This window comes from Brachycentrus maculatus, unplaced genomic scaffold (genome assembly GCF_059751285.1).
Source record: "Brachycentrus maculatus isolate JH-2025_06_01 unplaced genomic scaffold, ASM5975128v1 h1tg000475l, whole genome shotgun sequence".
Lineage (NCBI taxonomy): Eukaryota > Metazoa > Arthropoda > Insecta > Trichoptera > Brachycentridae > Brachycentrus > Brachycentrus maculatus.
In genome coordinates, this window is record NW_028281222.1 from 635,001 (window position 1) to 661,875 (window position 26,875).

Below are 26,875 nucleotides of genomic sequence, written 5' to 3' on the forward strand. Positions count from 1 at the left end.
CCATTATTTTTTTAAATACATTTATTCATTCATACATACATTCATACATACATACATACATTTATTCAATTTTAACATTATTTTTTTAAATATACTAAATATTTTTCAAATGGACAAAAAACATTCAGGTTTTACCTAAAAAGATCTATTGTGCAGTAAAAAGTTCAATAAGTGGCTTGATATTTATTTTTAATACATTGTATTATATGTTTAAACTTTGAAAACGTTCTCCTGAAAAATCAAGTTTTTTTTCTTTATGACGTTCTTGAAAGGGGTGAGAGATGTGTTGATACCACCTTTCGTGGTATATGGCCATCTTTTCTCTTCAAACGCCGTAAAATGGCGCGCCACGTGTGTGGCGTCGGAACGTGTGATGATTTAGGGAATAAAATATGTGTACAACAGACGCCGACACGTGTGCGTTACCCTTCATTAACCTAATGGGGTATTTGAGAACACCTTGCTTTTAATTTATTTTTAAAATATACACCGTTAGTAAAGAGTCGATTGGAATATATTATTATGGAATATAAAGTCAAGTATTTTTTTTGAACATTTTGAGTGTGTCCAAATACTTGTTCACAAAATCTGGATCATCTCCAATTACAGGAGTTATTTTCATATTATTTTTTGACATCTTATCAAAGATGAAGAAGAATATGAAAGTCTGGGCATTTACGGGGCTTACGACCGTCATAGGCTGGTTTAAGTGATCACTTTACACACGTGTAACATTCACCAATTCTACCCATTATTGACAACCACACTACTCAAATTCTTGGAAGTTCTATATATATGAACCAATTTAGAAACCTTGTTCATGAATCACTAGAACTTCACTAGAGACATCTATTGGTGAGATGTAAAGAAGCTTTTAAGCTCAAATTCTTGGAAGTTTTATATATATGAACCAATTTAGAAACCTTATTTTTTTGTATTTTATATTAACACTATTATTCTAGTTCTACTTATAATACCTATACCCTTATACCCTTTACTATGACTAAATTATATTGTGTACCCACACACAGGCCATGCCTTTGTGGGATCTTTTTTTGTATTTATATTTATATTTCATTAATTTTTTTGTATTTGAATTTATGTCATGTAATGCAAAAGAATCCCAGCTGTCTTTCCACCTTTTTGGAGGTCTGCCTGGGGGTCTGCGTCCTTCAGGGATACGTGGAAGTCTGTCATCTGACATTCTGTTTACATGATCATTCCAGTATCGCCTTGGTTGTCGTCCCCACCTAACGATATCCTCCGTCTTGCACATGCTCCGGATGTCGGTATTTCTTACTCGGTCTCGCAATGTGTTTCCGGTTATGGATCGGAGAGTCTTCATCTCGGAGGTTCCAAGTCGAGATTTTGTTCTAGAAGTATCTGCTCTTGCCTCAATCCCATAAGTGGCTATTGGTCGAACACATGTTTTGTATATCGTAGTCCTACAGGAGAAAGTGACCAACTAACAAAACGTAAAATGTTCAGGATGGCCATTTAAGTCACCTTTGCTTGGCAAGAAAATAAACATCAATGAATTAGTCATTTTTAACAATTCTATACATTATACTTCCAACTTTAAAATCCTTTGGGATTTTTTCAGGGCAATATTAAGCTAGTGAGATATCAAACAGTCAATGATCACGTTTTTGTAAAAACTGCACTTCGTCACTTTCTCCCATATGACTACGATATTTTCATTTTATTTCTGTTCTCATGTGTTTGTTCCTCATATTATTTTTTTACATCTCATCAAAGATGAAGAATTTTATGGAAATCTGGGCATTTACGGGGCTGACGACCGTCATAGGCTGATTTAAGTGATCACTTTACACACGTGTAACTTTGTTTGTTCCTCCACACCGAGTTTCTGAGGCATCCGGATATAACTGCAGCATTATTATTATCAATTGTAGCAAAATCCAATTTACCAATTTAATAATAATAATAATAATAAAACCCTTATCCGCACCCCAATGGTGCATAGGGCACTGCGTCATATAAACGCAGTGTTATCTTGATCGTTTACATATGAAGGAAAGGTGATCAGCCCTCCGCTTCAGGTACCAATCCAGGGTAGTATTGAATAAATATTACATTATTTACCAATTTACTCAAATTAAATCCAATTTACTTAAATTAAACTGTGGCGAAAATCCAATCTACTCAAATTGAACTGTGGCGCGCACAGGTTCGCGGTTTGAGGACCGCCGGCTCACAGCATCGGGCTGTGTTTACCTTGACGAGCCGCAGAGATATGGACCCGGTTCTATGTTTACAATTCACCAAAACACTAACAGATTCATCTCTCAGGCGCGATCTCCGTCAACGCCATCTTTGTACGCACTCGTTAGTCCAGGAGTAGCAAGCTGTTGTTCTAATGTTTTGATCCATGCGTGCTTTTTTTAGATTGGAATTATATGAGGAATTATAGAATAGGGTTATCCAATAAGAGGTTTCATTTTGGTATTTGAAAAGAACTGGTATATTTTAAGATAAATCAATGAATATCTATTGCATTGTTAAGAGGAGTATGCGATTAACGATGGAAAACGATATCAGCCAAATGGCCGCCACGGCTACGGCTGCAGCACCATATCCTTTTCATGAAATTTTCCATGACCAATTCGCACATTTGCGGCTGTATGTCCTCTGTAACTTCACGAATTCCGTCTTTAAGGTCTTCAATCGATTGTAGAGCATCGGCATAGACCTTATCTTTCACGTGGCCCCGAGGAAAAAAATCTCAAGGTTTTAATCACAAGATCTCGGGGGCCAACTGTGATCACCTCTTCGAGAAATAACACGGCCATGAAATTTTTGTTAAAAATTGCGATTGTTTCGTTGCTTGTGTGGCACGTTGCGCCGTCTTGTTGAAAATAAACGTCGTCCACATCAATATCTTCCAATTCCGGCCATAAAAAATCATTAATCATAGCTCGATAGCGCAATCCATTCACCGTAACAGTTGCACCAGCCTCATTTTCGAATAAGTAAGGTCCAATCACACCGCCAGCCCAAAAACCGCACCAAACAGTGACAAGTCGAGGGTTTCGATTCTTCATATCACCAAGTTGTCCCAACAACTCAACTTTTTTTAACAAGTTTCACTATTGCTGGCCGAGAAGGCGCTTCACGACGGTCAAAAAGTGCTTTAGTTTCGCGAACTGTGATTGCAAAATTTTCACTATTTCTGTAGTGAATTTTAAAAAATTCAATGCGTTGTTGAAGCGTGTATCGTTGCATTTTTATTAATCGCGTAGTTTCTACTTGTCAAATGTCAAAAGATGACAGCTTCAAAAGTGGCACCTGCCCAGATAGCGGGCTATTCAAAATGAAACCTCTTATTGGAAAACCCTGTACAAGATGTTTTTACTACGTTTATAGATAATTAAGTGGATCTTTGATTCCTGGTTCCAACTCTAATGTATGGAAGTGAAACATGGAGTTGGCAAAAGAAGGATGAAAGTAGACTGAATGCGCAAAAAAACATGCACAACTGAAAATTGACGATTTTTGATTTATGACGTTCTTGAAAGGAGTGAGCGATATGTTGGCCTTTTCCCGGAAAAAAATACCACGCCCGTTCGAACTCGCAATAAAACGTTGCAAGTCTGAAATGATGTTTCTTTGAAGCGTTTGAACATTTGGTTGGGTCATTTTGCAACGGTGTCGAGGGACAACTCAACGCGGTTTGAGTAACTCATTTAAGGAAACCAGCGATTGTCAAACTTAATTGTAATTTTTTTACCCGGAAACCGCTTAGAACTTAGTTGAGTGTCCAATGTTCAGATAGTGTGCGACACGGAATTAATTTCCTTTGCCCTCATTATTATCATATTTTTTAAATTATGTTTTTTTTTAATGTTTAAGCACTATCTACCCTCTGATTTCAAACAGCCATATTTGGTATTTTTGTCCGCCTCCTTAGTGTAATGGTCAGCACGCTCGGCTACCGTTCTGGAGGTCCCGGGTTCGATTCCCAGGGGGGGTGTCAAATAAATATAAGTGATTTTTTCACTATAATATTTATTCAATATTACCCTGGACTGGTATCTGAAGCGGAGGGTTGATCACCTTTCTTTCACGTGTAAACGATCAAGATAACACAGCGTTTATATGACGCAGTGCCCTATGCACCATTGGGGTGCTGATAAGGTTTTTTTTTACTATGTATGGTATCAAACGTTTTGATCAATATCACTAGTCTGTTTTTGGCTGGTTGGAAGATATTGCTTTTTAGCAATAAGCCCGCCAATGGTCTTATTTTTTTTTCTGTACATAATGTTTAAATAAATAAACTTTCTCGCGATACTATTTTGGAAAACCTAAGAATGTCGGGTTCACCAATATGGAAGACCCGGTTTGTGTGTTATTGTGCGGGAAGCCAGAATAGGATATTTAAAAGAAATGGTTACTTACAGTTTGTTTATTGACATAAATTCTTACACTTTAATTACTATTCATATTAACTTATTATAATTTATCTAATTGATTATGGAACTTTGAATTAAATATGAAGCTAAAATATACGTCCTTTAGCAATCGAGCGATACAGCGAATCTCGCTCGCCGCGCCTCGGTTGGCCGCTTTTGTTGAATCCGCTCAGTGTTGTCAACCTGACAACACCAAATGGCGTGGCCAGACGCCCACACTATGTTTGAGAACCGCTGCGTTTCTACATCAAAGGATTCATTCCGCGTGCGATTGTTGGAGCAATGCACCCGTCTTTATTATCCGAGGAAATATCCTTAATATAAACGCCCACATTATATTATTATTTATGTCCCTTGTGCATATGTTAATACGAACATATCGCTCACTCCTTTCTAGAACGTCATAATTAAAAAAAAAACTGGATTTTTCAGGAGAACATTTTAAATGTTTAAAAATAATATAATACAATGTATCAAAAATAAATATCAAGCTACGTACTAAACTTTTTACTGTGCAACAGATCTTTTTAGGTAAAACCTGAAGGTTTTTTCTCCATTTGAAAAATATTTAGTATATTTAAAAAAAAATTAAACAATACCTTTTCTTCAAAATATAAAACCAACACTTTCTGCCCTGTAGCTGGTAAATATAAAGTTTAAAATATGTCTCTTTTTCTGGGATTTAGTACATTTTCTGGGCATGCCGAAAACGTGCACAACTGAAAATTGTCGATTTTTGATTTATGACGTTCTTGAAAGGAGGAAAAATAAATATCAAGCCACTTATTGAACTTTTTACTGTGCAACAGACCTTTTTAGGTAAAACCTGAAGGTTTTTTCTCCATTTGAAAAATATTTAGTATATTTAAAAAAGTAATTCAACAATACCTTTTCTTCAAATTGCAAAACCAACACTTTCTGCCCTGTAGCGGGTAAATATTAAGTTAAAAATATGCCTCTTTTGCTGGGATATAGTACATTTTCTGGGCATTCCGAAAACATGCACAACTGAAAATTGACGATTTTTTATTTTTGATTAAAGGAGTGAGCGATATGCGGATGGGTCAAACATTTGTTCCGATTTTGACGCGACGCTGTCTACATTTTTGTTTGAAATTTTAATATATACGCGAAGGGAACAATCGAGACCATATTGCTATCTGCGCGGAAACATCTGCCCAATCGCTGAACAGAAAATATAATATTTCGACCCAAACAATCGCCTTCTGTTTGTTCCGCGCTGGAAATCGTTCCGCGTCGACCGCCATTGCAAAACTGGCCGGCCAGTTAATTTTTAACGAGGGTTTGTGAATACGGATGAATTGATTTATATTTTTCAAGCATTCGTGATTAATCGGGCGTTATTTTAACCTGAGGGCTGGCTAATAGGTACTTGGATTTGATCTGAGGGTAGGAAATTCGCGGACGTTTTGTGGACTCCTTGCATTACGGTCAGAATAATAATATAGTGTATTTTAATAGTTTTTAGAGCAATACTTATTTACATTTTTTGCAATTAATTGATGGTGGCATGTTGCGCCATATATGCGCAAGCATATTTAAAAAAATAATTAAACAATACCTAAAACTAACTAACTAACTAACCATTACGCCGCTTCCCCGCAGGGGTAGAGCGCCACACCACTCTGTCCTTGCAAACATTCTTCGCCTCTTCCACGTTCATGCATCTCCTCATACATACCCGCCGATTGTTACGACTCCTAACCTGACCACTTTCAAGTATTTGGCATACCTGATCGTGCCATGTTTATCTCGGTCTTCCTCTGGTTCTTTTCCCACTAACATTCGCCTCATAAATTTGTTTTACCGTTCTTTCCTCACTCATTCGTTCTGCATGTCCAAACCATCTCAACACACCTTTCTTAATTTTATCGATAATGATTATCTCAGCTTTGCATTCCTTCCTTATTTCACTATTCGCACATCTATCATACATCGTTTTGTCGCACATTCTTCTGAGAGATCGCATTTCGACTGCATTCAGTCTACTTTCATCCTTCGTTTGCCAACTCCATGTTTCACTTCCATACATTAGAGTTGGAACCTGGACTTTGTTGTGCACTGCTAGTTTAGCTTCCGCTGATAGGTTTTTATTTGCTATAACTGATTTCAGTGCACCATTCACTTTGTTCCCAAACAATACCTTTTCTTCGAAATGCAAAAACAACACTTTCTGCCCTGTAGCGGGTAAATATTAAGTTAAAAATATGCCGCTTTAGCTGGGATATAGTACATTTTCTAGGAATTCCGCAAACATGCACAACTGGAAATTGACGATTTTTGATATACGACGTTGTTGAAAGGAATGAGCGAAGTGATAATATTTTTATTTATTTATGTTACAGGGTTCTACGCCCCGAAAGTGGTGCTAGAGGCGCCCCCTAGCGAGGGGAAGATTGCCAAGGGGGCCGATGTAACGCTGGACTGCGATTCAGAGAGGGGCGTCGGCGACTTTGAATACGGCTGGTTCAGGTAGGCGAATGTCGACCGTATGTCAATTTTTGAATTACCCAACGTCCAAGTGGCTCTCAAATTCAGCTTCGGCTTATGCAACACCGTTTATCATGGCCCTGCTTTGGCTTCAACTTTCGTAGTAGTTGAAGTTTCATAGACTATGCCTACTCGTGAGTGGATTTCATGGCTAACAGCGCGCTTCTTGACAGCTGCTTTTTATTTTTTTACAGAATTTTCAATGTTTACGATTAGATTGTTGTTTCATAGATATGAAATATTTTCATTGCTTCTTCTTCTTCTTCATTGAAATTTAAGATTTTGAACAAATGAACATTAATATGTTTGTTTTAATTTATGTCTGCGACAGGTTTTTTTACCCATGACGTGTGAATACGTGCTTATTTTAAATAACGGTCGTTTTATCGCAATGGCAGCGCCATCTGTTGAATGTAACAGCAACTCGCCCAATAATTAAATTGCTCATGGCGCACAGGGTGCTTCTTGACGGCTGCTAAAATATCATATACCCATGAGCATTGTGAAATTAAGCATATTAGAAATGTGTGCTTTGTCTTTTCTTTTTTTTCCATTTAATCAGACTGAGCTACAGCAGCACGTGGCCGGGTACAGCTAGTGTATGATAATTGTTTTGTATTGGCCATGTTTTCAGGAATGCCGACAAAGTCTCCAACGGAACCCACACACTAGACAAGGATAAGAAGCGTCTGTATCTTCAGAAAGTAACGTCTGCAGACAACGGAGTATACAGGTACTATTAAAGTGAAACTTATCACAAATGAACAGATTATTTCATAAAAATCTTAACACATTGTTGTCGGTCAGTTTTTTCATCAAAATCAATCAAGCTCAAACAGCCTGCCGCCCGGCCCTCAGTATACTAATCACAAGTAGCCGCAACACCCATTCCCATCTGTACAATGTTTGCAGGCGTCTCTCGCGCTCTACCTAAAGTAAGCAAATAGAACGCTCGCAAGCGTCTCCCGCTCTCTACCAACAGTATGGAAAAGGACCCTAATTATACTCTGGCAGTCTGCCGCCCGACCCTCAGTATACTAATCACAAGTAGCCGCAACACCCAATTCCCATCTGTATAATGTTTCTTGGCGTCTCTCGCGCTCTACCTAAAGTAAGCAAATAGAACGCTCGCAAGCGTCTCCCGCTCTCTACCAACAGTATGGAAAAGGACCCTAATTATACTCTGGCAGTCTGCCGCCCGACCCTCAGTATACTAATCATAAGTAGCCGCAACACCCAGGGCTTACGACCTGTCATTAGGCTGGCTTACGCGATTGCTTTGTACACTTGTGTAACGTTCACCCTTCTGCCCATTACTGAACATACATATTTCATTCCTTTTTGGAATTTGCATATATGCAATGGTCTTGGATCTTTTTCACGTGCGGGTAACATTGTGAATAGATTTGAAAGTATTACAACTGTTATATTGATATATCATGCGTATGGTGAATAATCCAATTTCTGATAGAATAAATGATAATATTTTATGTTATCCATTTTTAGATGCAGAGTCAGCCTGCTCCAAGTTACAAAGGACAGTGAAAATTCTTTCGTTTTGAATATAAAAGGTAATATATAACTGTCATTTGGATTGTGCATCGGATGGACGGTAGTGATTTCTTCTTGTGGATCGTGAGTTTGTCGATTCTTCTCACAGTATGAAAATAGATTTATCGACTCATAAAAAGGTTACTTTTAACGTCCTGTTAGCACTAAAAGGGTGTAGATCTCCCATTGTTAGAATCAAGGAGGCAAAGATATCTTATTGTTAGAACCGAGGGGGCGTGAATATCTTAATGTTGACAATGAAGGGGCCATGAATCTCCTATTGTTGACACTGAAGGGGGCATGAATCTCCTATTTTTGACACTGAAGGGGGCATGAATCTCCTATTGTTGACACTGAAGGCGGCATGAATCTCCTATTGATGACACTGAAGGGGACATGAATCTCCTAGGCACCAAGGGGGCAAATATCTCTTATTGTTTTCACCAAGGGGGTGTGTATCTCCCTTTGTTGGCACCAAGGGCTCTGAATCTCCTATTGTTGGGACCAAGGAGGCATAGAGTGCCTATGATACTGTAGTGTTAAATTAATATAGAAAGGAAGGTAATATCTAGTTGTAATATCGCTCACTCCTTTCAAGAACGTCATAAATAAAAAAACTTGATTTTTCAAGAAAACGTTTTTAATGTTCAAAAATATAATACAATGTATTAAAATGAATACTAAGCCACTTATTGAACTTTTTACTGTGCAAAAGATCTTTTTAGGTAAAATCTGAAGTTTTTTTTCTCCATTTGAAAAATATTTTGAAAATTAAAAAAAATAATTAAACAATACCTTTTAGTAAATATTAACTTGAAAATATGCCTCTTTGGCTGGGATATAGTACATTTTCTGGGCATTCCGAAAACATGCAAAACTGAAAATTGACGATTTTTGATTTATGACGTTCTTGAAAGGAGTGAGCGATATGTGTTTTCTATCTATGTTATAAGATCTCCTATAATACAGAAGTGTAAATTGGTAGAAAGATAGAAAAAATATGGTAGAAAGGAAGGTAGAGGGGTAGGATCAGGTAAAGACTTGAGGGGTAGAGATTCATATCATTGGTTCATTGTTTTCTTTATAGATGACGCCGTTCCTCATATCGTGACGCGCCCCAAGGACATTCTACTATCCCCCAATGCAACAGCCACCTTCGAATGCGAGTACAAAGGAGCAGACTCTCTGGAGTGGTTCAAGGATGACCAGAAGGAACCGCTGGAAAATGGAGAGAGGTAGGTTTCTGATCATGGCCACAATTTTTCTTAATACACCGCTGATAAATCTATGATATTATGAAGAAGAGGCTTAAAAATATTAACTCACTCCCCAGATACAGATTAGTTGTAAAGAATTAATTCTCAAATTCAGTCTAGATCGCTAGAACTAGCTCCTTAAAATCTTGTTCGGAAGAACTCACTTCTCAAATACAATCTAGTTCACAAGAACTTACTCTTCAAATACAGTCTAATTCTCAAGAATACTCCTCACATACAGTCTAGTTTGCTAGAACTCACTCCTCAAATACAGTCTAGTTTGCTAGAACTCATTCCTCAAATACAGTCTTGTTCGCAAGAACTCACTCCTCGAATACAGTTTAGTTTGCTAGAACTCACTCCTCAAATGCAGTCTAGTTCACAAGAACTCATTCCTCAAATACAGTCTAGTTCACAAGAACTCATTCCTCAAATACAGTCTAGTTCACAAGAACTTACTCTTCAAATACAGTCTAATTCACAAGAACTCACTCCTCTCATACAGTCTAGTTTGCTAGAACTCACTCCTCAAATAGGGTCTAGTTTGCTAGAACTCACTCCTCAAATACAGTCTAGTTCGCAAGAACTCACTCCTCAAATACAGTCTAGTCCACAAGAACTCACTCCTCAAATATAGTCTAGTTTACAAGAACTCATTCCTCAAATACAGTCTAGTTCACAAGAACTCACTCCTGAAATAGTCTAGTTTGCAAGAACTCACTCCTCAAATACAGTCTAGTTCAGAAGAACTCACTCCTCAAATACAGTCACTCGCTGCCATTTTTCAATACGTTCATACACTTTGATGCTGTTTTGTTGTTGTTTTAGAATTACAATTCGCAAGTCTGGAACGCTCGTTATTGAGGACTTGAACTGGAGGGATGAGGGAATCTACACCTGTGTCGCGTACAGGAATGCCGGGAAGACGGTGCAGAAGTTCTCTGCAAAGCTGGAGGTCGCACGTGAGTGTCTGGAAGCATTGTTTGGTTTTTTTATTAATTGAATTTAATATTCTCAAAACTATTAATATTTAAAGCATTTACTTTGTGGTTAGTCATTTTTACTTATTTTTATGTCTACCGGTTTCGAGACGTACCCGTCTCTTCATCAGGACAATCACTACCACAGCATGCAAACAATATGACTGTCCAAACTTAAAACACAGTAAGGGACATTTTTTTTTAGTACGTTTTTTTGCATTTTTGAATCTACTTAGTCCAAAAAAGCAAAAAAAAATGTACTTCAAAAAAATGTCCCTTACTGTGTTTTGAGTTTGGACACCCGAATACCACCCTTTATCATTTACACACTCAAAACTACACAAAACGTCTAACACATGCGATTTTTGGTCTACCCGAGGACCAACATGCACTAAAGGTTTCAGCAACAGTCACGCCTTACGAGCCGAAGTTTAACATGCAATTGAATTTAAATTAACCACTTAAGGCCCGGTTTTCGTTATGTTAATTTTCTCTGAATGTAAATAACATTTAACGTCATTGATTTTTTACTTAAAACACCGTTTTTGTATTGAAAAAACAAGTTTTTCTTTTAAATACATTGCGTACCCGTTGCGCGTGGCAACGAGGATAGCCTGGAACGACTAGTAGTGATCGGTAGCCTGGAGGGAAAGAGAGGGAGAGGAAGATCCCCCACACGATGGACCGATCAAATTAAGGCAGCAGCAGGCACCTCTGTGGTTGGAGCGCTACGTGCAGCGCAGTCAAGGGATAACTGGAGAAGAGTCATTGCTTCTGCAAGGGTCACAACCCTCAGCAATGAGGAATAAGACGGAGAAGAATTCTTCTCCGTGTTAGTCCTCATTACTGCGGGTTGTGACCCTTGTGGAAGCAATAAATATATGGTTTTAAAAAAAATGTACTTGAATTTTTTTTTTAAAACTATGTTTTTTCAAATATATGGTTTTTAAAAGAAAATAATTATTGAAAGGTAAAAAATTGAGAATTGAAAAAAAATATTTTTTTCAATATATATAGTGTCGGGTTATGGTCCCGTGGTTAGTGTCGCGGACTCGTAAGTCAGAGTTTCTCGGTTCGAACCCACTCTACCACAATTTGATACCTATTTCTAATAATGAGCCGCTCAGGCTCACAGAAGTAGTATGAAATTGTAATATTTGTGTTGTGGCAACCCACACATCGACTATGGCAACTCAAATCGAGTGAAACCACGGAGCCCGCAACGAGCGGAAACTAGCTCGTGACACTTCGCCGCCGCCCGTCCTCAGATCGACACGTATTTCAACTGTTCTCGTATTAGAATCACGCGATTATTCTTAAGTATTTTCTTGATTGTAATTTTATAGAACTGAATAAATTTGTGTTAAAAGTAATCCGCTTTCATCTTGCTTCCCTTCTGATAAATTAAAGTGGTATTCAACTAGAAACCACAGTGTAAATAATAAAAACACAAAAAATCTCAAAAAAATCTAAAAAAACATCTTCAAAGTTTATTTGACCGAAAGAGGTATATGTTTTTTTGATGATAGAGGTTTTTTATGTAAGATTTTGTTTGATGTCTTTCTGTGTTTTGTATCTTGAAGTTCTGTGTGTGTTTATTGTAACTGCAGACTGTTGGTAGAATTCCATATTGAATTGTTGGGTAATATATCCAAAATTAAACACGGTTATTGGATTGGATTCTACTTTTATTTACATATATATGATATGTGGCGCGTTTCGTCACTCAAACGATAACACTGAGTGTTTGATAATGTCTTAATAAGAGGAAACGCGTCACATATTATCATATATCGCTCACTCCTTTCAACAATGTGATTTATCAAAAAACTTGATTTTTCAGGAGATCGTTTTTAAAGTTTAAAAACATAATAAATATCAAGCCATTTATTGAACTTTTTACTGTGCAACAGATCTTTTTAGGCACAACCTGACTGTTTTTTCTCCATTTCAAAAATTCTTAGTATATTTAAAAAAACAATTAAACAATACCTTTCTTCAAAATGCAAAAAACAACACGTCTTGCCCTGTAGAGGGTAAATATTAAGTTAAAAATATGCCGCCTTTGCTGGGATATAGTACATTTTCTGTCCATTCCGAAAACATGCACAACTGAAAATTGACAATTTTTGATATATGACGTTAAAAGGAGTGAGCGATATGTCGTAGTCATACAGGAGAAAGTGACCAAGTGCATTTCTTACAAAAACGTGATCATTGACTATTTGATATCTTACTAGCTTAATAGTGTCCTGAAAAAAATCCCAAAGGATTTTAAACTTGGAAGTCATCATCATCATCAGCCTGTGTCCGTCCACTGTTGAACGTAGGCCTCCCGCATGAGTCTCCATCTTCTTCGATCCTCCGCCTTTCGCATCCAGGTCACTCCCGCTATTCTTCTTATATCGTCAGTCCATCTTGTAGGGGGTCGGCCGATGCTTCGTTTGCCAGTTCTTGGGCGCCATTCCAATACTTTTCTTCCCCATCGACCGTTGTCTCTTCGACAGATATGTCCTGCCCATTGCCACTTGAGTGTGCCTATTCGTTGGGTAGCATCCACTACTTGAGTTCTTCTGCGTATTTCCTCGTTTCGGATTCTATCTTTTAGCGACACTCCGAGCATGGATCTCTCCATAGCACGCTGGGTGACTTTTATTTTATGAGTAAGACTTGCTGTTAGGTTCCACGTCTCTGCGCCGTAAGTTAATACAGGGAGGATGCATTGGTTAAATGCCTTAGTTTTTAGACATTGCGGAATTTTCGCTTTAAAAATGTACTTTAGTTTTCCAAATGCTGCCCATCCCAGTTGTATGCGCCTGTCGATTTCTTTTGAGAAGTTATTTCGCCCAAGTTGTATTACTTGTCCCAAATAGGTATAGTCGTTTACAACCTCTATTTGTGTTCCTCCAATGGAAATAGGGTCAAAGGTCTGGGAAATATGACTATTGATCATGGCTTTTGTTTTATCCATGTTCATTTTCAGACCAATTTTATTCGATACTTCATTAAGGTCGTAGAGCATGTCTTGAAGCTTGTCAGGTGATTCGGCTATTAGCACTATGTCATCTGCAAATCGGAGGTGAGAAATGTACTCTCCGTTAATATTTATTCCACGTTTCGTCCAGGACAGCAGTTTAAAGATATCTTCTAGGGCGTTTGTAAAGAGTTTTGGAGATATGACATCTCCTTGTCTAACACCTTTGTTTATAGATATATTGTTGGTGCTATCATGGAGCTGGACCATCATTGTTGCAGATTTGTATAGAGATTTTATTATCTCTATATACCGATAATCTATTTTGCAGCGTTGTAGTGAATCTAGTACTGCCCATGTCTCGATTGAGTCAAATGCCTTTTCATAGTCTACAAAGGCAAGGCAGAGTGGCTGATTATATTCTTCGGTTTTCTGTATGATCTGTCTTAGCGTGTGGATATGATCGATAGTACTAAAGCCTTTCCTAAATCCGGCTTGCTCTCGAGGTTGGAATTCATCAAATCGACCCGTAAGCCTATTTGTTAAAATTCTGGAGAATACTTTATATACATGGGAAAGAAGGGAAATGGGTCGGTAGTTTTTGAGTAGTGATTTATCCCCTTTTTTGTGGAACAATATCACAATACTCGTACTCCATGTCGCCGGGGTTTCTCCATGTTCTATTACCTTGTTGAATAGTTTTTTAAGCTCTTTCAACAGAGGGGTTCCTCCTACTTTCAGAAGCTCAGATGTAATTCCGTCTTCTCCAGGGGCTTTGTTGTTCTTAAGTTGTTTTAGGGCCGATTTAATTTGTGAGCGAATCAATTTAACTTGGAAGTATAATATATTAACTTGTTATAAATGACTAACTGCATTGATGTTTATTTTCTTGGCAAGCAAAAGTGACTTGAATGGCCCCCCTGAACATTTTACGTTTTGTTAGTTGGTCACTTTCTCCTGTACGACTACGATATGTAAATAAAAGTAGTGTGGCAACCCACAACAATCGAATGAACGAGCATAATCGAACACCCAAACCGAGCTCGGCCCGAACAGGAACCAGAACGACACATTCCGTCACCGCCCGTCCAGTGATCGACACGTCCTCCAACTGTTCTCACATTAGAATCACGCGAGTATTCTTAAATATTTCTTGACTGTAATTTTCTAGAACTGAATAAATTTGTGTTAAAAGTAATCCGCTTTCATCTTGCTTCCCTTCTGTTAAATTAAGTTGGTGTTCAACTAGAACCCATAGTAGAATTCAATCCAATAACCGTGTTTGATTTCAGATATATTACCCAACAATTCTGTGTATGTTACCATCATCCTGAGCCTTCTGTCTTCCACTGCTGGATATAGGCCTCTTCCGTATCTTTCCATTTGTTTGCATCAGTTTGTTGCAAACAGCAACCAACCAAAGGAAATGTTACCACAAAGTGTGTTAAGCGTCTTCTAAATGTTTATTTCCAGGTATAAAGCCTCTGAGTTTGGCAGATTTTGAGCCGCAACTGGAGGAAAACCGCATCGTATATGCGCAAGTCGATGAGCCCTTCTCCTTGGCGTGCGTCGCTAACAAGGAATCCAATCCGCCCGCTTTCGTGACTTGGAAAAATGCGGAAAAGCATTTGGTAAGGCTCTAGGCATTTACTTGTCCTTTTCTAGTGCATTAACCTTCCCCTCCTGGTGATATGATGCTCACTCCTTTCAAGAACGTCATAAATCAAAAAACTTGATTTTTCAAGAGAACGTTTTTAAAGTTTAAAAATATAATACAATGTATTAGAAATGAATATCAAGCCACTTATTAAACTTTTTACTGAGCAACAGATCTTTTTAAGTAAAACCTGAAGGTTTTATCTCAATTTGTAAAATATTTAATATATTTAAAAAAATAATGAAAACAATACCTTTTCTTCAAAATGCATAAACAACATTTTCTGCCCTGTAGCGGGTAAATATTATGTTAAAAATATGCCGCTTTTGCTGGGATATAGTACATTTTCTGGGCATTCTGAAAACATGCACAACTATAAATTGTCAATTTTTGATTTATGAAGTTCTTGAAAGGAGTGAGCGATGTATTTACTGCAACTCGAATTTTTTAAATGAGAATATCAATATAAAATATAATAGAATACGGGCTCAGAATTTTTTTTTCCTCCGTAATATAATTATGTACTACATGAAAGTATTATGATATAAAGTTATTCATTTGCAGCGACGGAAATAAAAAAATTGTTTTTTAAAATTTTTATTTTATTTATTTTTATTTTTAATTTGGGTTAGCAACAGCAACATATGTAAAACAAAACAATTAAAAGATATACATTAAACAAGCCAATTATAGTTAATCAAAGAAACATAAAGATTAGTACAACATATTTAGTGTAGATCTAGCAAATGAATGAATGTGTGTGTGTGAATAAAATCACCACTACACAAATGTTTCTGTGTGTGCGCGCGTGGCGTACTTTGTAAGTATACACGCATGTCGTAACGTGTTTATGACGCCAGTAATAATAATAATAAATTTGGATAACTTATACAGCGCCATTTTTGTAAAATACTACCTCAAGTAGCACGCAGATCGTCTTGCGCGACGGTCGTGTCGCTACGCCAACGGTTGCATTTATTTGCGATGTATTTTTTTCTCGTTTTCAGATAATACCAGAGCTAACATTACAAAATGGTTACATTAATGGACAGGCGCCGTGGCGTAGTTGGTTAGACGTTCGACTGCGAAACTGGCGTCTCTAAAAATAGAAGCTTTACGGAGCCTTTAAAAAAAACCAATAATGATGGCAATTATATTTTGTATTTTTACCAACAAAATTTATGGCATCTCAACATAGATGAAGAAGAATATAGAAGTCTGCATGTTTACAGGGGTTTCAACTCATTCTACACACATGTAACATTCACCGTTCTAACCGTGATTGACAATCACACTACAAAAATTTTGTCATACATATCGCTCACTCCTTTCAACAGCGTCATATATCAAAAATCGTCAATTTTCAGTTGTGCATGTTTTCGGAATGCCCAGAAAATGTACTATATCCCAGCAAAAGCGGAATATTTTTAACTTAACATTTACCCGTTTGGGTAGAATGTGTTTCTGCATTTTGAAGAAAAGGTATTGTTTAATTATTTTTTTAAATATATTCAATATTTTTCAAATGGAGAAAAAACCTCCAGGTTTTACCTAAAAAGGTCTGCTGCACGGTAAAAAGTTCAATAAGTGGCTTGATCTCCTGAAAAATCAAGTTTTTTTTTCATATGATGTTGTTGAAAGGAGTGAGTGATATGCGTACACTCACTTTTTTTCCGGCTTACGGTCAGGCTGAGCTATGTCAGTTTTCCACCGTACCGAATACAGATCAAAATTGAAGTAGTGTGTCCACTTTTCGACGTATCTCTCTCTTGTCGTCACCCCTCCGGGCCGTGGAATGAGCCTATTTTCCTCCGGCACCTTATTTTTATGCAATTTCACTTTTAATAAATTTTAACACCAAAATTCAAAATGTCCTTTTGGCTTGCAGATTTCGGACAGCGGCACCGTCAGAGTTGTGGACGTGGAGACGCTCGTGATAGACAAGGCGTCCCCGCATCACCAGGGGGTGTACTACTGCGTTCAGGAAAATGGGGCCGGATCTTACGAAATGTCTGTGTTCATCGTCGTCAATCGTAAGTGACCAACTTTGTCCATTTACTCATGAAAATTTGCCCAACTACACAACCTGATCACTTTCAAATACTGTGGAACCACTCATAATGAGCATAATTCGTTCCATTTTTTTTTTAGGTCAAGGGATCTTGCATCCCTTATGTCACTGCGACCATATTATGTCTATTGCGACCTCCCTCTGTATTACAGCTCACTCCCAAGACCTACGTGTGTCATGTAACTCACGACCTGTCTTGGTGGTAGGAGCTTCACCTTCTCAGAGTCCAGTAGAGGTCCTCCAAGGATGTGAATTCGTTTGCGAGCGAGTGCGTCACAATTATAGAGAATGTGGATTGGCGTTTCGTTATCCTCTATACAAAATCTGCATACTGGGGGGTCATGTAGTCCAATTTTTGTGTTTCCTCAGTCTGCAGTGTCCTGTCAAGGTCCTGGTTAGGATCCTCATTTGTTTTTTGCTAAGCTTTAGAGGTTTTTTTTGTCAACATCCAGGCATTAAGTGGTTGATTCCATCCATATATTTTTCAATCAGGTGACATTGGCCATTGATTATATTGCTTCTTCTTCTTATACTGTTTTTTAGGACATTCATTCTCCGGTTCGCTCCTGGGAGGTGGAAGACCAGCTATCCCTCCATCGTTTAGGTGGTCTTCCTGGGGGTCAGCTACCTCTATGCTGCTGTCTGCTGCTATCCTCACCACTCGATCCGAACTCGCTCTTTCAACATGATTTCTCCAGAAACGTCTTCTTTCTCTTCTCCATCGCACAACATCTTCAACATCGCAGATTTTTCTTATTTAAGAGTTTCTTACTCTGTCGCAAAGTGTTAGGCCTGCAATGGGTCGTAGAGTCTTCATTTCGGATGTCTTAAGAAGGCTTTTTGTTCTCGTAGTGTCGGCTCTTGTTTCCGTGCTGTATGTCAAGATCGGTCTTACGCAGGTCTTATAGATCCTCACCTTACTCTCTTTCAGCATGTATTTATTTTGTTTTGAATATTGAAAGCATTAACTTTGTGGATCATCTTGATATATTATTTCGAGAAATAAAAATACTTTGTGTTCTGAGGTTGTTGCCGAAACTAGTTGGTTAATAAAAATGTGAGTGGATCAGAACACAAAGTATTTTTATTTCTCGAAATAATATATGTATTTATTTCTCCATACAAAACTTTTTAAGCATCCAGCTACAGCAGAGGCCTTGTTTGCTTGCTCTCTTACTTCATTGTACAGGTTATAGCTGCTGGGGGTCTTCAATTAATCGTCTCGAGGGTCTTCAATTAATCGTCGACAGGGTAAATAGGTACTCTACGCACATGGGGCTTACAATAAATGTTGCAAAAACCCATGTGTTGTGCAACAGCTCATGCCTAGATGCCCAACAACCCTTGATGTTGAGTAACCAGCGCATCCAAAGGGTCGAGAGTTTCAAGTACTTGGGAGTGTACGCGACTGAAAATGGCAGCCTTCAAAAGGAACTGGGAGTGCGATTAGGACTCGCAGGGTCCGCATTTAACAGTATGAAGGCTGTCTGGAGATCGGATTTATACCCGGTGAAGACCAAATGCCGCCTATACAATGCCTGCATTGCTCCTGTTCTCTTATACGGCTGTGAAACATGGCACCTTACAAGGGCCCAGAGCAGCCGTGTACTAAGCTTTGAGAATAGGTGTTTGCGGAGAATCTTAGGCGTGCGGTGGTTTGACTTTGTGAGGAATGAAGAGATAGGGCGTAGGACGCAGCAAATCTTGGTCACAACTGTCGTCAAGAAAAGGCGATTCAGTTGGCTTGGCCATGTACTCCGCATGCCTCCTGAGAGCCTTAATCAAGCTTGCCTCTTTTACAAGGCATCAGGTTCGCGCCGCCCAGGACGACCACTGCTGACAATTCGTCGGCAGTTCTCGTCAGAACTTCGGGACGCGGATCTGACTTGGGAGGATGCAAGGGAGCTGGCAGCCGACAGGAAAGCCTGGAGACAGTTTGTGGACTCCATATGCTCCACCTAGGGAGCGGATATGGTTTATTATTATTATAATACTTGAATTGCATAACTTGCTCTATGATTTCATTATTGATTGCAAGTTTGCATCGTATTGGGTGTCTCGAAGTGACCATGCTCTTTGTTTTGTTAATGAAAATTTTCATGTTAAATCTTTGAGATGAAAGGTGGAATCTATAAAGCAGCAGATTATATTGCAACATCATCTAATAATAAAAATTAAATATTTTTCCAGCCCTTCCCGTCATAAAAAACGGCCCGCAGAACAAAACGGTGGACATTGACGACGTGGTCCATCTAGCCTGCGACGTGGATATATCCAGAGACACCCAGCTCCTGCCCAAGATCAAGAAGTTCTGGAACTCCATCCTGACTCCATCCTACCTCTCCTACCTCAGTGCCCTGGACGGCCACTCCAGGGAACACCAAGGCGAGAGGGAATTCCCTCAGAACTTGGCCAATGTGACCCTGCACTACGACGCCAAGAGAAGGAAGGTGCCGGAGACTGAAAGGCTGATCCCGCGGCCCGGAGGGGTGGCGACAAGAGAGAGATACGTCGAAAAGTGGACGCACTACTTCAATTTCGATCTGTATTCGGTGCGGTGGAAAACGGACATAGCGCAGCCTGACCGTAAGCCGGAAAAAAGTGAGTACATGAAATAACTAACTGACTAGCCATCATGCCGCTTTTACGCAGGGGTAGGCAGAGAGAATAGAACGCCACACCACTCTGTCCTTGCAAACATTCTTCGCCTTTTCCACGTTCATGCATCTCCTCATACATACCCGCCGATTGTTTCGACTCCTAACAAGTATTTGGCATACTTGATCTTGCCAAGTTTTCCTCGGCCTTCCTCTGCTCCTTTTTCCAATTACATTCGCCTCATAAATTTGTTTTACCGTTCTTTTCTCACTCATTCGTTCTACATGTCCAAACCATCTCTTTAATTTAACCTTTTACATTCTTTTTTGACTTCTCAACATAGATGGAGAAGAATATGGATGTCTGGCATTTACGGGGCTTACGACCGTCGTAGGCTGGTTAGAGTGATCACTTTACACACGTGTAGCAACCACTCCACTCAAATCCTTGAAAGTTGTATATATATGATCCGATTTCGAAACATTGTGCTTGAATCACTAGAATTTCACTAGAGACATCTATTGGTGAGATGTAAAGAAGCTTTTTACTAAGCAGAAACTCTTGTATTAGTATGTGAGGTCCGAATCCTGGTTTATTTGTGAACAAGTATCACTTTAGAACACTTTACACAGTGTAACATTCACCAATTCTACCCATGATTTACAATCACACATTTTGAGTATGTCCGAATACTTGTTCACTTATCTTGATTATTAATAACTAAACTAACTAACTAGCCATCACGCCGCTTCCCCGCAGGGGTAGGCAGAGAGAATAGAGCGCCACACCACTCTGTCCTTGCAAACATTCTTCGCCTCTTCCACGTTCATGCATCTCCTCATACATACCCGCCGATTGTTACGACTCCTAACCTGACCACTTTCAAGTATTTGGCATACCTGATCGTGCCATGTTTTTCTCGGTCTTCCTCTGCTTCTTTTCCCGCTAACATTCGCCTCATAAATTTGTTTTACCGTTCTTTCCTCACTCATTCGTTCTACATGTCCAAACCATCTCAACACACCTTTCTTAATTTTATCGATAATGATAATAATGGATTATTTTAAAATGTTTCCATTGGTACGCGAAAACCCAGTGAGATCACTTGAGATGTAGAGTACCTCATTCTGAATACATTTTCAGATCGCGTCTCCGTCCAAGCTCACGACGCAGCAATCAGGATCAAGAACGCATTTCCTTCGGATTCGGGGACCTACTGGTGCGAAGCCGTAACGATGGCCAAATTCTCTGTCGCCTCGCCCAGAGCCACATTGGAGGTCAAAGGTGAGTGTGCTAAGTGCAAAGGCAAATAGCCGCGTGTTCAAAACAGTAGTTTTGAGATAAACTAATTTATAGTTGACTTAAAAAATTATGCTTTTCGCCAACACGTGTCGCTCACTCCTTTCAAGAACGTCATATATCAAAAATCGACAATTTTCAGTTATGCGTGTTTTCGGAATGCCCGGATTACACTGCTCCCCTTTTAGTTTATGTTCTCCTGGTGTACGAAAAACAATTCAGTCTAACCAATCTTAGTTTTGTGGCAACCCACACATCTACTATGGCAACTCGAATCGAGTGAATAACCGAACACCCTACGGAGCCAGCAACGAGCGGAAACTAGCCCGACACACTTCGTCACCGTCCGTCCTCCGATCGACACGTATTTCAACTGTTCTCATATTAGAATCACGCGATTATTCCTAAATATTTCTTGATTGTAATTTTCTAAAACTGAATAAATTTGTGTTAAAAGTAATCCGCTTTCATCTTGCTTCCCTTCTGTTAAATTAAATTGGTATTCAACTAGAAACCATAGTTTCTTGGTCGTTATTCAATGTACTGTGTTGTTTTCTAGTTAATCTTCCGGAACATGTTTACATACTTTCCGCTTATTTTTTGTTCATTGTGTACCATGAATCGCCGTCCAGTTTGATTTGATATATTACAAGTAACAAATTTGATATATCGCTCACTCCTTTCAACAATGTACGTATATCAAAAATCGTTAATTTTTCAGTTGTGCATGTTTTCGGAGTGCCAAAAAAATGTACTATATCCCAGCAAAAGCGGCATATTTTTAACTTAATATTTACCCGCTACAGGGCAGAAAGTGTTGTTTTTGCATTTTGAAGAAAATGTATTGTTTAATTATTTTTTAAATATACTTAATATTTTTCAAATGGAGAGAAATCATTCAGGTTTTACCTAAAAAGATCTGTTGCACAGTAAAAAGTTCAATAAGTGGCTTGATGTTTATTTTTAATACATTGTATTATATTTTCAAACTTTAAAAACGATCTCCTGAAAAATCAAGTTTTGTGATTTATGATGTTGTTGAAAGGAGTGAGCGATGTACCAAATTAATACAATTTTGTGGCTATTTGGATAATGAATATCTGGGTAAAGGAAAGAGATAGAGCAAAATCTGTGATTGTATATGATAGAGGCCGGTTATAAGAATGCTTTGAGCCGTGTTACGCCAAACAGCCGCAACTTGAGTTACAGCTAGTTGCCTTTACACATAAGTGTGCTTGACCTCTCCCATACTGATCATCCACAAATTTCTTTTTCTTCCTGGCTCCATCCCAACTTATCGTCCTTGCAGACTGTTAGGGTCAGCTCTCCTCGTCCTCAGGTTGAAGGTCCTTCTTTCATGGACAACGTCACCTAGGCCATGTCTTCGAACAATGTTCTCTTTGCAGCATCCATGAATTTTTTGGTCTTCCTCTAGATATCTATATAGATCATCCACTTCATATTTGTATGGAAATCGTAGTACGCAGCTAACTGAGTCATAGCCGCCACGTCTGTCCCAACACGCCGTCAGGCGTCGACTGAATTCCGCCATCTAATAAGCGAGAGGCTGGAAATAGGATCGAACGAAAGCCAACTAGTTTAGTTGTCTCGCTCTCTCGTAATACCACATTTATTAGGGTGAAAGAAATAACATGTCGCTAGCAGACCAAAAATTAACATATTGATATGTACTTTTATTTAATTTTTCTAGTTAGCTTATATTACATTTGATACAAAATTTGATGACGTATGCGAACGCACGTTTTCGTTTTATTCAAATATCTAAAGTTTAAACGTTCATATCTTCCCTAGTTCTCTACATATTTCAATAAGAATGTCACCGATAGTCTTGTGATCTTTCATATACATTTATTAGCCAATAATCACACATTGTGATGTGATTTTGATAAAATTGATTTGGGTATAATTAAAATGTGACGCATTTTTATTAATATGGAAGTTATAATAAATCTCTTCTTCTCTTTCCATGTTCGCTCCCTAGGCCGAGCATATGGCCAACGCGAGGCGTCTCCAAGTCACTCTGTCGCGCGCCATCTCCTTGGCTTCCTCCCAGGTCAGTCCGGCATCTCCAAGTTCCGCTGAGTGTGAACGGCCTTCCGGGGCGCCGGAATCCTCGGGGTTGGAAGAAGAGACACGAGGGGTTGATGCTCTCAGGTGGCATTCTAAGGACATGTCCCAACCATGTCCACCTTCTCCTCTTCAGGACTTCCAGTATGAGGGGCTGTTGAGTTCTTCTCCTCACATCGTCATTCCTGACCAAGTCGTACCACTTTATACCCAGTATTCGCCTCAGGCACCTATTTTCATAACTTGCTAGTTTCTTGCTCTGAGCTTTGGTGAGGTGCCATGACTCACACCCGTACAGCAGCACTGTTAAGATGCAGGCGTTAAAGAGATGACACATGGTTTTTGTTGAGTAATGCAGTGAGTCCCAGATATTGCACATTTTCATAAATAACAGTTAATAAATTATTAGGTAATTTAAGGCAACCAACAAATATTTAAAAAAAAGTGAGATATACAGCTGAGTAGGCGATGTTATCCAAGCAGAATATAGGCCAAGTCTTCCGACTTGTTCCGCGTCCATTTATTGACAATATTTTGAACCGTTTTCTTGTTATTGACGCGTTTTGTTTGTATTTTGCAGAAAAGTTGAAGTTTTCTCCTCCGCCGGTCAGTAAGCGCCTAGAATTGCATTCGTTCGGGAAGGTCCACTGCAAGGCGCAGGGAGATCCACCTCCCAATGTCACGTGGTATAAGGTACCGTAAAAATCTCACTGTTTCCGACCTTTTTACTATTCAATCTCAATCAATCTAACCCTTATCTGCACCAAATGGTGCATAGGGCACTGCATCGTATTGACACAATGTTATCTTGATCTTTAACCGGTTAACTGCCAAAAGCGTCTCAAGACGCATAATTTTCTGTGAACGGAGCGCCGCTCATACAAAAATTACGTCTTACGACGCGCCGTTTTAAATGGGCTTTCACTAAAGAAAATCAATTTTTTTAAATCTACAAATATATTGAACGCATAGTGATATCTATTGAGAATATCTTTGCATACTTAGAATTGAAACAGGATTTGTTTTTACCACTTTAAACGCAAATTAAAGACAGCTTTGTCATCGGATCAACTAATGGCGCTCAGGGTTGTCCATTAATCCCCGAGTTGCCGTCACTGCCGAATCTGATGACAGTGATTTTAGAGTCAATTCTGATGATTTTTAATTTTTAAAAATCATAGTGTGTGTATACTTTTAATATTAAACTAAGATAAACAATTACTTTTGACAAAAACTGAGACCGAGAAAAACATGGCACGATCAGGTATGCCAAATACTTGAAAGTGGTCAGGTTAGGAGTCGTAACAATCGGCGGGTATGTATGAGGAGAGGCATGAACGTGGAAGAGGCGAAGAATGTTTGCAAGGACAGAGTGGTGTGGCGCTCTATTCTCTCTGCCTACCCCTGCGGGGAAGCGGCGTGATGGTTAGTTAGTTAGTTAGTTAGTTTTTTTGACAAATAATTTAGTTTTCATATTATCTATGACAAATTTTGTGACAACCCTGCGCCACGAACAATTAATTTTATGATAGATAAATGACCGCTCGACTGGCGCGCTCTTATTTATTTGGTTAGTTTTATAAATAAACGTTATTACACTTTCAATAACGATATGTTAAGAAGGTTTTCACCTCAGTGGTTGGAGCGCTACGTGCAGCGCAGTCAAGGGATAACTGGAGAAGAGTCATTGCTTCTGCAAGGGTCACAACCCTCAGCAATGAGGAATAAGACGGAGAAGAAGAAGAAAGAAGGTTTTATTTTTGTCGTAAAATTCGCGGCGTACTGGGTACCGCCATACATGTACCTGCCGGCAGTTAAAAGGTTAATTATATGAAGGCAAGGTGATCACTCCTGCGCTTCAGGGACCAGTCCGGTATAATATTAAATAAATATTAGAGTATAAAATCATTAATATTTATTCTCACCCCCCCTGGGAATCGAACCTGGGACCTCTAGCACGGTAGCTAAACACTGAGGTGGACCTTTTTACTATTATGGCCAGTAAATTTCCATTAAACTTTACAGATATCCATCTTTCTTGGCAATAAATGTTTATTAAACTTTTACAGATATCCATCTTTCTTGGCAGTAAATGTCCATTAAACTTTTACAGATATCCATCTTTCTTGGCAGTAAATGTCCATTAAACTTTTACAGATATCCATCTTTCTTGGCAATAAATGTTTATTAAACTTTTACAGATATCCATCTTTCTTGGCAATAAATGTCCATTAAACTTTTACAGATATCCATCTTTCTTGGCAGTAAATGTCCATTAAACTTTTACAGATATCCATCTTTCTTGGCAGTAAATGTCCATTAAACTTTTACAGATATCCATCTTTCTTGGCAATAAATGTCCATTAAACTTTTACAGATATCCATCTTTCTTGGCAGTAAATGTCCATTAAACTTTTACAGATATCCATCTTTCTTGGCAGTAAATGTCCATTAAACTTTTACAGATATCCATCTTTCTTGGCAATAAATGTCCATTAAACTTTTACAGATATCCATCTTTCTTGGCAGTAAATGTCCATTAAACTTTTACAGATATCCATCTTTCTTGGCAATAAATGTCCATTAAACTTTTACAGATATCCATCTTTCTTGGCAGTAAATGTCCATTAAACTTTTACAGATATCCATCTTTCTTGGCAATAAATGTCCATTAAACTTTTACAGATATCCATCTTTCTTGGCAGTAAATGTCCATTAAACTTTTACAGATATCCATCTTTCTTGGCAGTAAATGTCCATTAAACTTTTACAGATATCCATCTTTCTTGGCAATAAATGTCCATTAAACTTTTACAGATATCCATCTTTCTTGGCAATAAATGTCCATTAAACTTTTACAGATATCCATCTTTCTTGGCAGTGAATGTCCATTAAACTTTTACAGATATCCATCTTTCTTGGCAATAAATGTCCATTAAACTTTTACAGATATCCATCTTTCTTGACTGTATATAGGTTTTTATGGCCAGTGAATTTCCGTTAACTTTTTATAGCTGTCTTTTATGATGTTTGTGGCCAGTTAATTTATATGGAACAGAGTGAATGGTGCACTAAAATCACTTTTCGCAAATAAACACTAAAATCTATCAGCGAAAGCTAAACTGGCAGTACACAACTGAGTTCTGGCTCAAACCCTTATGTATGGAAGCGATGCATGGACTTGGCAAAAGAAGGATGAAAGCAGACTGAATGCAGTCGAAATGCGATCCCTCAGACGAATGTGTGGCAAAACGATGTTTGATAGATGTTCGAATGATGAAATAAGGAAAGAATGTAAGGCTGAGATAAGCATTATCGATAAAATTAAGATAGGTATGTTGAGATGGTTTGGACATGTGGAGTGTATGAGTGAAGAAAGAACGGTTAAACAAATTTACGAGGCGAATGTAGTTGGAAAAAGAAGCAGAGGAAGACCGAGGAAAACTTGGCACAA

At 38.5% G+C, this 26,875-nt stretch overlaps 1 protein-coding gene across 2 annotated transcripts in view; it reads left to right on the forward strand.

Moving 5' to 3' along the window:
• The window catches only part of LOC148302123 (tyrosine-protein kinase-like otk), a 57,527-nt gene that overhangs the window by 16,480 nt on the left and 14,172 nt on the right, over nucleotides 1–26,875 (forward strand). Inside the window, exons 4-14 of one of the 2 annotated variants that reach the window (XM_088272058.1) lie at nucleotides 6,803–6,929; nucleotides 7,582–7,680; nucleotides 8,454–8,518; nucleotides 9,586–9,733; nucleotides 10,583–10,716; nucleotides 15,182–15,339; nucleotides 17,254–17,398; nucleotides 19,627–20,037; nucleotides 21,178–21,318; nucleotides 23,336–23,407; nucleotides 24,002–24,114. In XM_088272058.1, the coding sequence (XP_088128184.1) occupies nucleotides 6,803–6,929; nucleotides 7,582–7,680; nucleotides 8,454–8,518; nucleotides 9,586–9,733; nucleotides 10,583–10,716; nucleotides 15,182–15,339; nucleotides 17,254–17,398; nucleotides 19,627–20,037; nucleotides 21,178–21,318; nucleotides 23,336–23,407; nucleotides 24,002–24,114 (1,613 nt within the window). The remainder of the gene's footprint in view (nucleotides 1–6,802; nucleotides 6,930–7,581; nucleotides 7,681–8,453; nucleotides 8,519–9,585; nucleotides 9,734–10,582; nucleotides 10,717–15,181; nucleotides 15,340–17,253; nucleotides 17,399–19,626; nucleotides 20,038–21,177; nucleotides 21,319–23,335; nucleotides 23,408–24,001; nucleotides 24,115–26,875) is intronic. The other variant, XM_088272059.1, reaches the window with a different exon arrangement.